Genomic DNA, 15,960 nt, shown 5'->3' with positions numbered 1-15,960 from the left:
TCTGCGCACGGCTGCTGTTTCCATCGTACTGCAGCGTGGGTTTAGGGTTCTTTAGATCTCGTCTTGTTTCACCATTTACAAAAACAAGCAATTGTAGAGAGAGATAATAGTGTAATAAGAATGATAATGCCAATGACAATAATAACAGCAACAACAGTAAGCAGGGCGAGTCTCTGGCACTGCCAAACTTCAACTGTTCTGGAAGAACCAGGAAAAAAAATGTGTTCAAACCCCAAATAGACACATTTTAAAGTGAGACATTTGAGACTTTCTTAATCTCTTCCTGCTGTCTCAGCTATCTGGACTCAAGCATTCATCGTTCTGTGATGTCTCATCGGGACAGCAGTGCTGTGACTTTGCCCTGAACTCGAGCCATCAACCACCGCGTGGCCAAAATACCGCAGGAAATCAGCGCAAGTTTCCTCCTCAAGAAAAGGCCCGTGACCTTTCGCAGCGAAAGTCTTGGCCGCCCCGGTGGTGTTTGCACAGCAGACAAACAAAGAGCATCTTCTTAAAAAGCAAGGCCAGTTGGCAGGGAACCAGAAGCTGAGTCAACGAGTCGGGACTCAGCCAGGCAGGGCTGAAAATGAGGAGCGCGGTGCTGGCCGAGGGGTGCAGCTCAGGCACTTTTGCAGTTCGGCTTGGCAAGAGAGCAAATATCGGGGGCTTGTATCGCAGTTTTTCTGTGCTGAAGCTGTAGGTCCACACGCAGAGATCCGGGGCGGCTGTGCAGACCTCTGAACGAGGGCAGTGCAGAGCTGGAGCGGGCTGTGAGGCTGTGTCCTTGTGGTGAAAGTTACGGGAAGCACAAGAGCTTAAAAGTGGCTTTTTTATTGTCCACGTGGAAAATTGGCTGGGTTTCTGGGTAAAACATTCTTTCACATTTTGTATAGGGTGCGTCTCCCGATTTTAGGGAAAATTCAACCTCGTCAAAACCTGAAGGTACCAGATATCACTCCTAAAAGTCAGCTCCTGAAAAGTCTTAACATCTTCTGGAAGAAGAGGAGAGTCTATGCCCAGCTCAAACCACAGCTACGGGCCCAATACAAGGGCAAACCTCAGACAAACTCCCACGGCTACACAGCACTGGCTTTTGGGAAGGTTTGTCTCCAGTCATGCCTTAACACTACAGAAAACTGAAACTGAGATGATCCGATGGATTTATGGAAGAAATCTTTCCATCATTAAGTACAAAACTTGCCTCGTCCCTGTCCAAGGAAACCGAGAAGAGCAAACCTAGCTGATGGCATCGCCCCGATAGAAGAGCGTAAAGGACAGGGAGTTAAGGCATGACAGGTGACGGATTTGTTCACCAGCACCTCTTTTTCCTTAGCACCGTGGAGGCACAAGGGGATCAGGTCGGACTCCCCAGCATGACAGGAACAACAGAAGACAAAGATGAGGCGATCAGGAAGACGGCAAGGACCAGAATTTATACAAGCACCCCCCAGCCCACGTTAAATCACCCCAGAGTGTCCTGCCAGGGACACCGTGCTGCCAGAGCCATCACAAACACAGCTGGGACAGCCTGAACCCTCCAGCAAGAAAAGGCTCCACATTCAGAGATGTTTTTAAGGCCGTTTTCCTGTTCTGCAGGAGGGTCCATCAGGCGATGCTCCCCTCCAGCTCGGGGACAGCATCTCCTCTCTGGTGAGGCTTTAACGGCGTGAAGCCCTGGAGCACGTCCCATCCTGCTGGCTCACAAAGCCCTCCTCTGTGTGCGAGCCGTGCGATAGGGCTCTCTGTAAGCTGCAGAACGTCTTCTCCGCCTTTCTTATCTTTCCCAGCTGTATAAATGAACGACAGCCTGACGGAGAGCTTGAGCTCGTTGTGTTTGCAAGGCTAAGAGTTGCTTCACGTGCTTATTTGCTGTCCCAGTTTCACTCGGATCAGCAGAAATGTGGTTTATTTCAGCAGCAGCAGGTCTGCCACTGTTCTGATTTTAGTACCGCAACACGTAATTTAATTTAAGGAGTGAAAGGTAAAAATGTTTTATGGTCGAGGAAAAGGAAAGCAAAAAGAGCAGAAGGAATACTATTTTAATAAGAACAGCCATAAAGGAGAAAAAATTGTTCTCCCTGATGGAAAGGTCCTGTCAGCTTTGAATGGGCTGAAACCTGTTCCACAATCTGTGAAATTTCTCCTTACAACCAATATCTCCAGAATATAATAGGGTTTCTCAACAGAATGGCGTGAATCATCGTAAAGAACGCTACCGCGAGGGTATTGCTCTGCAGAGCCCTGGCAGCGGCATTTCCCCTGCTCAGCAAGAGGGGCTCAGTGGAGGGGTGCAGGTGTCTCTGTACACGTCAGCAGGGGCAAACCCTGGCCCTGCTGTTTCTGCCCAGACTGAAGGAAGCAGGCGTGAAGGCTCCGGCCGCATTCCCTGCGTCTGCTGCTTTGTTGCCAGCCCCAGACCGAGGCCAGCCCAGCACAAACCCCAGCCCTGTTTTCCTGCAGATCTCAGCAGGGTTTAATGGGCGCGCTTTGCACACAGAGCTGTGGTGTAATGAGTGAAGTGCTTGTTTGTTGGGTTTTAGCAAATGTTTTCTTAATTATCCTGGATTCCTAGGGGGACAGGGACAAGCCCAGGGTAACTTTGGGCTGCTTTTCTGACAGCTGGGTTGCAGCCCAGCCTCACTGCCTCTACATCAGTAATACAGAGCTGAGTTTCATCAGTAACATTTGAGCCTGTCATCAGTACACGTTGCAGAAAATTGCTTTGCTTTGTGTAAATGAGGAAGCAGCTTGCCTGAGCGCTCACGTCCCCCAGAAGTGTCCCAACCCAGCTCCCGCTCCCCTTAGCGGGCACAGCTCTCTGCGCCGGCTGAACCCTCCGCAGCTCCCAGGCACACAAAAGCACTTAAAAACGCAGGGTAAGGAGCAAAGGAAGGTAAATCGGGACAGAAACAACTTGGAGCTGAGGGCAATGGCAGTAAGGAGAAAGGAAGTATGACACGAAGCCAGTGGGCCAGCGACCTCTCCACGAGTTGTGCCCCAACACCACGTCAGCTGAGCTTGGCACGTCCTGCGGGAGCTCTGCTCATGCGGGGTGCAGGGACCCAGCTAAATCATCTCCAGGGCGGTTGGATACCTCTCAGGTCACGGAGCAATGTTTTCCCCGGTCCAAACATGCCAGGAAACATCAAGAAGATGTTGAAGGGCAGGCTGTCCCCTTTTATACAGCCCTAACAGAAAGAAGAAAACACTTTTCTAGATGTGGATGCCTTGATTCTCGAGTGCGAGAACCCCAGGCAGACAGCACGGGTAGGAAGGATCTGTCTTTATCCCCTTTTCGGGGGCTGAAGGCAGGAGGTGAAGCTGAGCGCTGGTACCCCCAGCAGCAGGGGATGTTACCTCTGCAGGGCACAGCCCCGCGTGTCCCCGCAGCCAACCGAGGCAGCGCCGTTGCCAGCTCCGGGCAGCACACGCTGCTGCAGCACCGCACCGCACAAAGCCAATTAAATGCCTGATTGGATGAGGCGCTCGCAGACAAGCGACCCGCTGCCAGCCAGTCAGAACTCCAAGCCCCCAAATATCGTTAAGGTACGTGCAGTAATCCCCTCCTGAAAGGTTAAGCGGTTAACCTGTTACAGCTGCTCCTGACGAGCTGCACACGATCTGTGCTGCGGGAGACGGGGCTGAGAGCGCCTGCCCTGGTCTGCCCACGGCCATCCCGCAGCATCCTCCGGGGGTTTGAACTGATCAGAATGGGCGTCTTGCTTCAAAGGGAAGGTAATTGTTTTGCAGAAGGCTCAGGAGACTGCCTCCGTTCCCTCCCCAGGCTCCTGCACCCCTTTGCAGGTGGAGAGAGATGTCAGTGGGGGAAAGCTGCTCACCACCGCACCGACTGATCCCCCTTGCCCAGGACCGATCCCCCTCACACAGAGTCCTTTGAAAAAGAGATTTGTGTTGAACTTCCAAGATAACGTTGAGAATTGCAATACCCTCACAGCCCAGAACAGACGTGAAGATGGTTTTCCCACTCTTTGGGAAAGAGAAGGAACAGTGGTCATTTGGAAGATGTCGCTTCCCTCATCGCGTGCCTTGGCTGGGTCCTGCAGCCGCTCACATCCTTACATGCCTTAAACCATCACAAAAGCCCCAATGCTTGGCCCCCACCTGCCATCTAAAAGCCAAACCAGGAAAAGATGTCACTTTTCATAGCTGATTACACATAGTAGGCTAAGATCATCCATGCTTGGTGTCTAATTAGCAGTTAAATTGACTATCAATGGTAAATTGTAATCATTTATTTAAGTGAAAATAAATATGAAATGTCATAACGTAATTGCAGCACACTACGCTAATGAAACACACGTTTGAAATTCACAGGAAAAGACGCTCTTTGGAATCCGCTGGAAAAACCTGCAGGAACCATTTTGCCCCCTCCACTCCCTGTTTCCCTTACATTATTCAAAGGCTGCGGGGATGTTAAGGCTAGCGTGCAGTTGTGTGTTTATTTTGCTCTTGCAGCTGCATGCCTAACACAGCCGCTCGGATCCAGATGAACAGTTGCTTGCCTGATACAATGGTTACAGAAGAAAAGCACATCTTTATGCAAATACGATTTGAAAATCAGACCAAGCACCTCAACAGTAGTGGAGTTTTATTTCTAAAACATAGCACTAGCCTTGAACCAGGCTGTTAGTGCTGGAGAGGAACGCTGTGTCCTCCCAAAAGCTGATGTGTTTGCAGAATTTCCTTGCTGGGCGGCAGCATTTTCTGCTGGGGGAAGGCAGAGGAGAGAATTCCCTCCTCCCTCTCACCTTGATGGATGTGTGCTGGAGAGCAGAAACCTGAGAGGTGTCAGGAATGATGGAGTGATGCTGACGGCTCTGATAAATGACTTCTTGGACGTCCTGCTGCAGCCGTTTAAGCTGCCACTGTCTTGCTGTCACCTCTGCCAGGGCAGCCTCCCCGTGGCAAAGCGCACAGAAGAGGCCGTGCCCCACGTGGGCGCTGGAGCTCACTGGTCCACATCGGCTCAGCCATCAGAGGCCAAGGAGAGGCACAAAGAAGGGCGGTTGTGGGTACACGTCCCGTCCTACTGACCCGGTTCATGGGCAGCAAATTGCTTTGGGGTGGGAGTCACCACTTCAGCTGCTGCAGTGATTTGCTCAGGGAGCGTGTCAAGACCTTGACAATGAACTTCATGAGTCCAGAGGCTGTAACTCTCCTTTTTCTTCTCCTTTCCAGCTTGCTGCATTAGAGAGGCAGGTGTTTGATTTCCTGGGATACCAGTGGGCCCCCATCCTAGCCAACTTCCTCCACATCATCATCGTTATCCTTGGCCTGTTTGGCACTATTCAATACAGACCTCGCTACATAGTGGTGGTAAGTAACGTCCGCTTTGTTCAGAGCCTTTCAAGGCCACTCACAGCCTCCTTGGAACTCACTCGTTCCAAGGCTCTGTCCCCACGTCTCTAATTAGGGAAGGGACCTTCTGCATATGAGAAACAGAAGGAAGGAAAATCGTTACGGTGCTGACTCGGTGCATTTCACTGTCCCCAGCTGGATCACATACATATAAAGGAATTCCAGTGACTTCCTCATGTTTATTGCTTCTCTCTCCCCGTCCTGTTCCCTTCTAGTATGCCATCTGGACTGCAATTTGGGTCACCTGGAACATCTTCATCATCTGTTTTTACTTGGAAGTGGGAGGGCTCTCAAAGGTGAGTAGGAGCTCTGGTAAGTGCCCAGGCTTTTGCAGCAGTGAAGGGTGCTTAGCAGGGAGGCAGGAGGGGCACAGGCTGCTGTGGGGTTAGGGTGCTGGGAGCTGGCCCTGGCCTGCTGCATACCGTGGGGCTCCTTTCCTTGCAGAGGGAGGAGCAGTGCTTATGGTGTGGAGGGCTAATGCGATTTCTGGAGTCCTTTGCTGCTCTGCAATTAGTGTAATTGGTCCTCGTCCGGGGGTGTTGTGAGTTGATACCTGTGAAGCTCCTGAAGGCTGAAATAAGCGAAGTATTGCTGCCTGCTCATTGAGGACTGAGTCAGAAATGTTAAAAATGGGAGGCAAGCCCTAAACTGAGCTGGGCTGTAAGCAATGAACCACGAAGTGTTGCTGTAGCTTAGCAGACTAAGAGCGATTATGGGCTGTGGGTTCACTTCAGAGCACTCTACATCTGGCCTAAATTCCCAGGTCGTCCATCTAAGTTGCAGGCATAATTGGAACCGCACTATGTTTTTTATTAGGCCTGCAGCGAGCTGTGAGTGACGTTACAAAGCCTTTGCAGATAAGGAAATGTAATTTCTTAATTCCTCAATTAATCTCCGTTTCCCCTCACTGCTATCTTTAGGAACTTTGAGGGAGCTCTTGCCCAAAACAGCGATTACTCAGGGGCTGGAAGCTCAGCCTGAGATGATCTTGGTCTTGGTCTTGGCTGTGACCAACAAAAAAAAAAAAAGAAGCTTATCTAACTATTTTAAAGCTCCCTTCTGAGAGCAAACATTGGCTTGAAAAACTGCTCTGGGAGCTTCCCTGACAGCCAGTGTTTGCTCCCATCCAGCTGCTATTTGCGTTTACTAATCCCGACCTGCCCTGTGCCGGCTGATTGCTGCTCTGCAATTCAAGCGGCGTTACAAACTTCGCCTTCTCCACCGCAGAGGAGCTTCGTCTCGTAACCTTGCTCTGTGCTGGGGTTTGTTTCAGCAAAGCCAGCACGTAAGGAAGCTTTATTGAGCCTGCAGGACGTCTCCTGTGTTAGGGGACTCTTGGTAGGACTGGGCTTTGGTAGGTGCTGTTACCGACCCAGTGGACTTCTCTCTAGAGCTGTAGAGAAAATGTCACACTGCTGCTTTAGTGGCACCTGGGGGGTGGGAACAAAACCAAAGATTACTTGTGCTGGTTTGGTGGTAGAATCCTTTACAGCCTTGCCTCTATTCTTCATGCGTTACTTTCATTTAAAAAGGCTGCCTTGTAAGAAAAACTCATGGTGCTGCTTTCTGTCCTCCCCCTTCCCTTTAACTGAAGCTATTTGGGTCTTGGCAACAACAAAACAAGACCTCATTTCCACATAAGAAGAAAAGATGCACTTGGAGCAGGAGTTAAAGTCTCTGTAGGACGGCGTGAGGTTTCACAGGCTGGCTAGACTTGGGCAGTATTGTTCTCCTGCTGCATCTCAGGAAACCTGATCCAACGCCAGCTGACATCTGTGGGGTCTCATTGATCTCATCAGTCCTGGGATCAGGCCCCAGGAGGACACCTGGGCTCGGCTGGGAATGTGCAGAGCTCCGGGAGGGGGGCGAGTGTCAGCTGGGGTGGGGGCACTCAGAGCAGCAGGCACCTTGGTGCCCTCGGGGCCTTGGCTTCTTGGGAAATCGAAGTTTGTGACGAGGCTGGCAGTAAGCAGGTAGATTCGGGATATTAGAAGAGCTTTGGAGCGATGCTGATGGAGCTGGTCAGGTACATGGTAACTCGTTACCTACTAGACTCCATAGGGAGCGTTTCAGACAAGTGTTTTCACACTTGCTGTGTTCCTGCACGAGTCCCTCGAGGGGCTGATAGTTCCGAGGGAGGTTTTTGGGTGCTGTTTGCTCCGGGATTCCTGGTGGGGCTGTGGGAGGGAGCAGAGGGAGGAGGTGAGCAGCTTTCCTGCCTGCACCGGGCTCGCCCCGCGGTGCTCCTGACAAGGGCAGCCTGCCGGGGAGATCTGTCAGCAGCTGGCTAATTTATACTGACAAAATGCAGAGAGGGCACCGAGATGGAAAGAATGGAGTTTGTTAACTCGGCGGCTAGCAGTGACAGCCCAGAGCAACTGAGATGGGATAACTCAGGTGGGGTGAGAAAAGGGAGAAGGGACCCAAGGGTTTCTGCTGCAACAAGTTGAGGATGTGTCTGGAGAATGAAAACATGAGGAGATTATGATGGTTAGGTGCACTTATTGCAAGTAATCCTCTCTGCTTTGCCTCTATCCGAATTCCCTGGTGAGAGTAGAGGATGCAGGCAGGGGAATGCCAGGCAGCGTAGGGCTGAGGTGGGTGCAGACACTTGTTTTTGTGCCTGGCTGACTGAATAAACAGAAACCAGGGACACCACAGCTGTGCCGTCTGGGAGATAAGGTCCTCTCTCAGCCCATAAACAAGGCAGCACAGGGGTTAAGAGACTGTTACAAACTGTGTCATCCATAGAACATGGGCTGTAGGTGCACCGTTGTTGAGCAGCACTTTGGGGGGCTTGCTGTTTGCCTGCCTTTATCAAGCAATTGCTCCTCCACTGCCCCTTTCCTTCTTTGGGTCGTCTGTCTGTCTCTTCCTTCTGCTACTTTCTCCTGTCTTTCACAATTCCTGAAGTGCTCCTTTGTCCCCTGGGGTCCTCCTGCAGCGCTTGCTCTCTCCTGGCCAAGGAAACCCTGAGGAAGGCTGTTCTGGCCAGCTGTGCTCAGGGTGGTTATAACTACTCTGAATTTTTGTAATCCAAAGGGAAAATGTTCTCTCCTGCTCTGTGAATCTATTCTCTACTTCTTGCAGAGCTAAACTCGCCTGATTTCTACTTTTCTACCCTGTCATTTTTTATTCTGTGATCTGTTCTTAGCAGGAATAAAGGAGTGTGAAACATGGCACAGCAGAATTTCATTAGGTGGGCAGACGCAAATAGATCTGCACAGGCGGCTACGAAAGCACTTCCCTTGCTGCTGGAAAGGCCTCCCTGGGCGTTAGCATATGCTAGCTTGGCTTTAAGCGCTTTGCCAGCGAGCAGGCAAGAGATACAGCAATCTGGATTGGAAAGGTTGCATCTCAGCACCGGCAGCGAGATGGGGACGTGCTAGGAGCGGCTTCTGGCAGCGCTGCCTTGCTGGCTGTCCCTGCTCGGTTCTGAGCACGCCAGCATCTGGGAGAAATGCTGTCTGAGAGCTCCGTACCGCTCAGTGTCGCTGTGCTTGGTGGGACGTGTGGCTAGCCCACTCTCCAGGCTGCTGGTCCTCCTCCTCTGGTCTGTTCCTCTTTTATCTCTTTCTATTTTGTCCATCTGGCCGTTGAGTAAGGGGAGCTGCTGGAAGCTACCTCCTGAATATCCAGGCTGTGCTCGAAGTCATGTGTTAAGCTTCTCCCCTTCTCAGAGCGAAGCACGCCCTCCTGCAACACCGCAGTATGAATTGTCAGCCTGGGTTAATAATTAAAATCCTGCTGGTAAGACATACGAGGGTCTGTCTGTCCAGCTGCCACGCTGACTGACTCTTCATCACCTACTTGAGAAGCGTTCGGAGACGTTTGAGGAATTGTTGTCTACTCACATTATTCCTTTGTCTCTCCCCCCTGGAATTATTCATCTTGTAAGGGTGATTTTTCACCCCCACCCTTTTTTTTTTTTTTCCCTCTCTCACCTCTACCCAGTGCTTTGATCTGAATTCAGAGCCATGGTGGTCTACATTTCCTCAAGAAACACGAGGAAAAAGCAAGTCCTTATCAGTCAGATGGGGTACGCGTGTCATTTGTATTCCAGAGACTCGGGGTGGCATCTTTGGGATAACTTTGTACCTGAATAAATAGGAGGCTGGTTAAAGGCATGCATAATCACAACTGTCCCTCAACCCCACCTGAATTTAGAAGCTGAAAGCCTGGGATTTGCCCTTTGAATGCGGTGGCATTGTCAACAAGTGTGCTGAGAAACACTGGAAGTGCTTCGCTGCGGTCTCAGGGTGATACAGCTATTCAGCACACATGACTAGGAGACAAACATCGTATTTCCCATTTTGATAAGAAGTGTTTCCAGCTTAAAAGATATAAAACTCTGCTGTCAAGCTCCAGGAGCTCTCATACAGCGTTCAACTTGTTTCCCAAGCCGTTATAATGCTGCCTTGCTTGATAATTAAGGAAAGAATGGGGGAGATAAATCAGAAGGATCTTCACAAGAAGAAATCAAGCCACCTCTGATTAGTCCCTTAAAAATAATGCCAGAAAAGCCTTCAGAAAAAAAAATGTTTGGAAAAAGGAAGCTTTCTAAGCACAGCTGCCTCCCTGGGGGTCAGAGCTAGGTGTGAGTTTCCCCACGGGAAGCGGTGGGGTGAGGCTGGGAGCAGAAAATGGACACTAAAATGCAGGTACGACCCTTTTAGTGCTGTCGTCTTCCTTCTCACGCTGCTGGCAAATAGATAGCAACGAGGCGCTACAGCGGTTCGGAGCAAAGTGTGATTTCGGGCTGGCCTTCAACATCCTCCCGAGGAGGAGCTCGTCGCGCTCTTTGCTCATATTTCTCCCGAGGCTGAAGGTTAAGGAGGAAACGATACCCTTCTGCTAGCAGCCTGCCAAGGAACAAGGGGGAGTGTAGTTGCACAGCTCCTCGCCCTCCCGACAGCAGGGCTTGCTCACTTCTGGGACTCATTAGGATCTTTCAACCTGCATACCACTTCGGGGGGTGTTTCGGTGTGTTTAGACTTCAAATGCTTTACAGAAAGGTCTTGGGAAACAGCTGCTTCCAAAATTTTCTCGTCGCTGATCCCTTTCTGGTAATTTTAGAGCAGCGTTCCTAATGCACAGTTACATTTCTCTTCAACCACCTCCTCGCAAATGATGCTGGCAAACCACAGGAGACATCCTGGGATTGTTTTCCCGATCTCCCAGCAAGCCCTGAACAACTGGAGGTCAATTAACTGATTTTCCTGGATGCTCTTTCATTACGCCTCATCCACGCAGGTATCCTCGGAGGACTCCAGCCAGGGAGACGAGCAAAGGGACGGCGTCGCTTTGCATGTCGAGGGCCTTTCGTTTGTGTTACCCTTATGCCCTGCCGTGCTGCAGCCAGCTGCGTGCTCAGAAAGGTGCCTCTGCGCTGTGAACCCGAGGGCATCCCTGCACAATCAGAATTCGTGTTCCATCTGCGATGGATGGCTCGTGTGTGCGAGCTGGGGGGGGAACCTTCAGAATTCAGATGTGCTCCTTGTCTCCGCTCTGCTCCTAGCCGGGTGTAATATTTCTGTGCAGAGCTGGAGGGTGCCAATAGGCGAGCAGCAGTGACTGCTGCTCAGGACCTACTGTTCTTCCACCTGCCCACCTCCAGCCCAGCGCTCATTCTGCTTTTTTAGGCTTCATTCACAAACAAGTTCGGCTTCTGCAGTAAAGCTAAGTCAGAACCAGTTCTGTAATGACTGATGGATGGTACAGAGGTTGCGGAAGGAGAGCAGCCTGCTCCTTATTTTGCCAAATACACACAGATGCCTCTGGAAGGAGCAGAGGAGAGCACTGGAGGGGCTCTTTGCATCAGCGAGGCAGAAGGTTTCGGAAAGCACCATCTGTGAGCTGGGAAAGGGAAGCCCTGGGGACCGGGGTAAAGAGTAGATCCTGTGGTGCCCTGTGGAATATCTTTGTTACTGCGCTAATTGGGGAAAGCCCCAGGCAAAGAAAAAGGAATTGAGTCTTTTTTTTTTCTTTTTTGAGATGATTCTCTCCTTCCCTAACTCCAGTGGTCTGTGAGAAGAGCCCAGCAGCTTGGAGGCTGGCTGGCTGCGGGGGGAAGAGCTTTTCTGGGGAAAATCCGTGTGTCAGATCATGCAGAGCTGGGAGAGAAAGAGCGAGCTTTGCAGGAAAGATGCCGTTTGGTTGATATGTGGGATTTCTGTGGGGCACCGAAGAGCAATGCCCAGCAGAGGGAGCAAGCTAGAGACTCTTCAGTCAAAACTGCATGAGCAAACTCCAGCGATGTAGATGGCACAGCACCTTGCAGTGTGTGTCATCCTGGAGCTGCCAACCTAATTATTTCCCTTGGCTTTAAAAACGCAGACAGCTCCCTTTAAACTCCCAACTGTTAAGAGTTTTCTCCATTGTCTTTCCTTTGCTATTCAGGCTGCTCGTGCGCTGGTGCCATCCTTCATCTCCATGCCCTCCTCCATCTACTGTAAACCACATCCCATCTGTTGTAGTGATTATGTCGGGAACTTGGCAGCTGCCTCCTCACTTAATTGTCCACATTTCTTAACATGTGCTTCCTGCAGCATATTTTAATAACAGCTTTGCAAACTGTTTCTGAGTATCCGTGGTGCAGCGGCGGGTACCGACACAATGCGTGCGCTGGGGCGGGCGGTTTCTATTCACGAGTTATCTGGCTGGCGTTCAGATTTTCTGCTCTTGTAACTCCAGTTTGCCCCTGGATGCAAACGTGGGTACGCAGAAGGGTATCCGCAGGCTTACCTGGCTACGCTCCCTGTACTGGCAGCAGAGACGAGTCCTCTGTGCTGAGGGTAATGCAGAGAAGGAGCCTGGAGTAGCTGCTCTCATCCTATGTTGCTCTCAGCCTGTTGTTCCCTCTGGACGGCGGGGACCTAAGGCAGAGGAGCTGCCACGTTAGGATTCCTGTGTTAGGAAGTGTGAATACCCCAAGCTCTGCTGCTGTTCCGGGAGCTGCCTCCCTCCTGTAGGCAGTCTGCATGACCCTGACATGACCAGTGCCAAGTAGCACATGGATAGGTGCTAAAAGCTTTAGAACCAGTTGGCTGGGTGTGTGCATCCAATATGTATTTCTACCCTGTAGAGGCACGTGGGCTCTCTGCCTGATCCACTTTGTAATCTAACCTTCGGAATAGGTTAGAACCCAGTCCCTTGTGGTTGATTCTGCATCAGAGTGACCCGAGAGGCCTGCCGGGGGCACCCAGCACTTATCACTCCTCTGTGGCTGCTCGTTCCTGACCCATTCTGCCAGCTCTCCGTTTGTATTTTGCCATCTGCAGGGAGGGCTTTGCCGTGTCCCATAAGCTCAAAATCCCAAAGCACTCCTGGACACTCCAGCAGGTCCCATGCTTTTCTCAAGTGTGTTATTTTTAAATCAGCAGCCGGTTGTACACGACTCCTGCACTACTTGTGTGATGTTTCACCATGTAACCCCCACGATGGCGTTATTTATTGAACTAGTGAAGCTCAGAATAAAACAACAACAACAAAAAGAGGTAGAGCTTATAAGGAATTGCAGCAAAAGTGTTTATAAGAAGCTGCAGCCACCACTGAGGTCAGCTCAGCTGGGTAACTTGACCTGAGGCTGTCAGTGCGAAGGTCAACAGAAGCAGCAGAAACGCCATAAACACACCATATGTTAGGAGTGGAAGGAAATGGGACAGTTAGAAACGGTAGGGGAACTTGTTAGGTGGGTTAAAAGCTAGGAACACAGGAAAATCTGCTGGGTTTTGTGGTTATGAAGTTCATCTCCTTCGTTTCTCTGTGTTGCTTCCATGCCTACAGCACGAGATTCTGTGACGGGGTGCTCTGTGCTCTCGTTTGCCTCTTTCTTCTAGATCTGCAAGATTAATCTCCCAAACCTAAAGCTAGAGGGTGCTTTTGTGGGTACAGGAACCACCAGCAAAGTGTTGATCTGCAGCCTAGAACTGTCTTTCTGCTTAGAAGCTGCTCAAACCTGCTTCCAAAATGTGCTCTGCTGTGGTGGAATAGCTTTTTTGGGTGTTGCAGGGCTGCTTCAGGAACGGTTCCCACCATGGGAGCCTGTATGCAAAATATTTTTAATAAAGAATGTAAGGCCAATGTATTTTGATCTGTGCTAGCATTTTTTGAGGGCAGGGATCCCAGAAGCTTCAGTTTTTCCATTGATTTTAATATGACCCCCATCCGGCAGCATGTCAGATGCTCTTGGAGTAAGCAGAGATCTCTTTGCAACTCTTCTCTTTAGGACAGCGAACTCCTGACATTCAACATCTCCCGGCACCAGTCGTGGTGGAGTGAGAATGGTCCCGGCTGTGTAAGGAAGGAGGCTTCAATGTCCGGCATCAAAGGACTGGACAGCCATTCGTACGTCTCGGTGATAGGCTGTGCCCTGGAGTACCGGTACATCGAGGTCATGCACAGCTCCTTCCAGATCCTGATCGCGGTGAGTACGCTGCTGAGCCCACGGGGCAGCGACTGCTGAGGAGCTGCTCTTTGTCTTTTCCAGGCATGGAGGCTGGCTGACGCTTTCCACCCCAGTTTGTATCATCTGATGGCACAGGCCTCTGAAAATGTTATTTGTTTGCTTGTTCGTGGGTCCTTATGAATGATATTGCTAGAGGAACTGGAAATGCATAGCAGCAGCCCAGGTAATGCATCACACAACCGGCCAGCAACAAGTCATCCTGCACCCCTGCTGGGGTGGGGAAATCCACGTTTTGATGGGGACAGAGACAATTCTGAAGGATTTCTTCTGTTCCACGGGACTTCGTGCTGGGTGGGGGAGCACATATGTGTGCGTTTGTTGTGAAGGAACAAAAGGGAGAAAATCCCTATCTCCAGAAAATGATATAAACTTTATGGGAGGAGAAAGTAGCAGGTTTTATTTCTGCTGACAGCTAGGATCTGCACTTAATGCCTTTAAAAAGAAGGGTAACTTGCTTCGATTAAATGTTAAAGGGTTACAAATCCAGAGAAATTCCAAGCTTCTGGAGTGCCAAGTACTTCTCTGCACATTTTTAGTACAACTTTCCACCGTCTTGATCCTGCATTTCCTATTCATGGAGATGATCCATGTCAAAGTGCAGGGAGCAGCAAGACTCAGGCTCTGCTCTTGCCGTCTCACAAAGCCAGGCAGGCAGAGTTGCTCCTGCTTCCCGAGCTGGAAGGGCTCCATGGCCTGTTAGTGTGTGGTGGGTTTTCCTTCAGGGAAGAGGATCCGAACTAAAGTGTCTTCCATGCACGTGTACGAGGAAGGAAAACCTTCGTATCCAAAAGATCAGAGCCCGTTTTCTTTCATAGAGAGCTGTTAGCTGGAGCAGGATTGATGCTGATCCGGTGCTGTTCCTGAATTTGGTGAAACAACCGAGAGACTCTGAAGTCAGAACAGGTGGACCTGAAGTGCAGAAGTGTGTCACTGTTAGCATCCTTCCACACGTCTGAGCCGCCACAAGCACCGTGTCCCAGGCTCGAGGTGCAGCCAACAACTAGTCCTGACGTGGACGGGGACAGAGCTTTGTTTCAGGGGGCCTCACTGACTCAGGCAGCGGGTCCTGAGCTCAGTGCTGCTCGGCAGCCTTTGTCTCCAGGAGCGTTTTCTCCTCTGCTTCCCTGGGGCACAGGACAGTACTCCCTCTGCATCTGTAAACCACCACAAGGGGCCAGCTGGGGAGACAGGAGGGAACTATACGATAAAATATGATTTAGGTAAATATTTTGTCTATCCTTTTCCCTGAGACTTAACTCGCAGTGGGTTTTTGCATCCGAAACCCTGGAAATGAGGCTAAAACATTTGTATGCAAGGAAGCCATATGGGCTGAGCTGTGCAGAGTGAAGTAAATTTCTACTTGTCCTGTAATAAAAGCAGAATATTGAAGCCCCAGGCCTGTAGCTCCTGCCAGCTCTGAAATGCTCACGTAATTTTGTCATGTAGTGGGAAAAATAGAGCTCTTCCTCTCTGCTTTGCTGAGGTAAGGCAGAAAGAAGCCTTTTTGTATTCTCACTCAGACCTCGCCTGAAACCAGTCAGCCACTTCTCTTCCCTTCTTAGTCTCTGAGGGTCAAACTCTTTGATCCCTGCCAGTATCTTTTTCTGTGCTCTTTATCTCATTTTAAGGCAGATTTTATTACAGGCTGCAGTCCTTCCCAGAGCGCCAGGCAGGTACTGAGCAGCAGACCGGCAGAGAGGCCAGATCGATAGTACCAAAGCCACGAGGAGGAGCTGAGGGCTTGGGGGATGCAGCCAGGGACATGACCTAGTTCCCTCCCTGTCTCCCACGCGTTTGAGACCTCAACAGTCAGCGCCGTTTTAAGGGGGAGGGACAAGCAAAATGATCCCATTCTGCTGGTTTTGCTTTGTACAATGGTTTTTGGAAGTTGTTGGGTAGGTTTTTTTTCTTTTGTTTCTTAAATTCCAGATACGGTAGCGTGATACCCATCTTCTTTATGCAGTACCCAGCTGAGGAGACTTGTTTTCAGGAGGTCCCAATTCCTCGAGACTCCTGAGGACCTACACCGCACCGTGTTGTGTTCTTGGGGAAGGCTGAGCTCATCTCACTGGATTTCATCGCGCATGCCAAAGCAGAGGGAAAGCAAACCTTAG

At 50.5% G+C, this 15,960-nt stretch overlaps 1 protein-coding gene across 3 annotated transcripts in view; it reads left to right on the top strand.

The window, feature by feature from the left end:
* Positions 1 to 15,960, top strand: part of NKAIN4 (sodium/potassium transporting ATPase interacting 4) — a 49,175-nt gene that overhangs the window by 19,118 nt on the left and 14,097 nt on the right. For all 3 annotated transcript variants that reach the window (XR_004755489.1, XM_035343665.1, XM_035343664.1), the window contains exons 2-4: positions 5,200 to 5,337; positions 5,595 to 5,675; positions 13,607 to 13,804. Coding sequence is in view for 2 of the 3 variants with exons in the window: in XM_035343665.1 (XP_035199556.1) it covers positions 5,200 to 5,337; positions 5,595 to 5,675; positions 13,607 to 13,804 (417 nt within the window). In the remaining variant the exon portion in view is untranslated. The remainder of the gene's footprint in view (positions 1 to 5,199; positions 5,338 to 5,594; positions 5,676 to 13,606; positions 13,805 to 15,960) is intronic.

The sequence above is a fragment of the Oxyura jamaicensis genome, chromosome 20, assembly GCF_011077185.1.
Source record: "Oxyura jamaicensis isolate SHBP4307 breed ruddy duck chromosome 20, BPBGC_Ojam_1.0, whole genome shotgun sequence".
Taxonomy (NCBI): domain Eukaryota; kingdom Metazoa; phylum Chordata; class Aves; order Anseriformes; family Anatidae; genus Oxyura; species Oxyura jamaicensis.
This window is presented reverse-complemented; position numbering and strand designations above follow the sequence as displayed.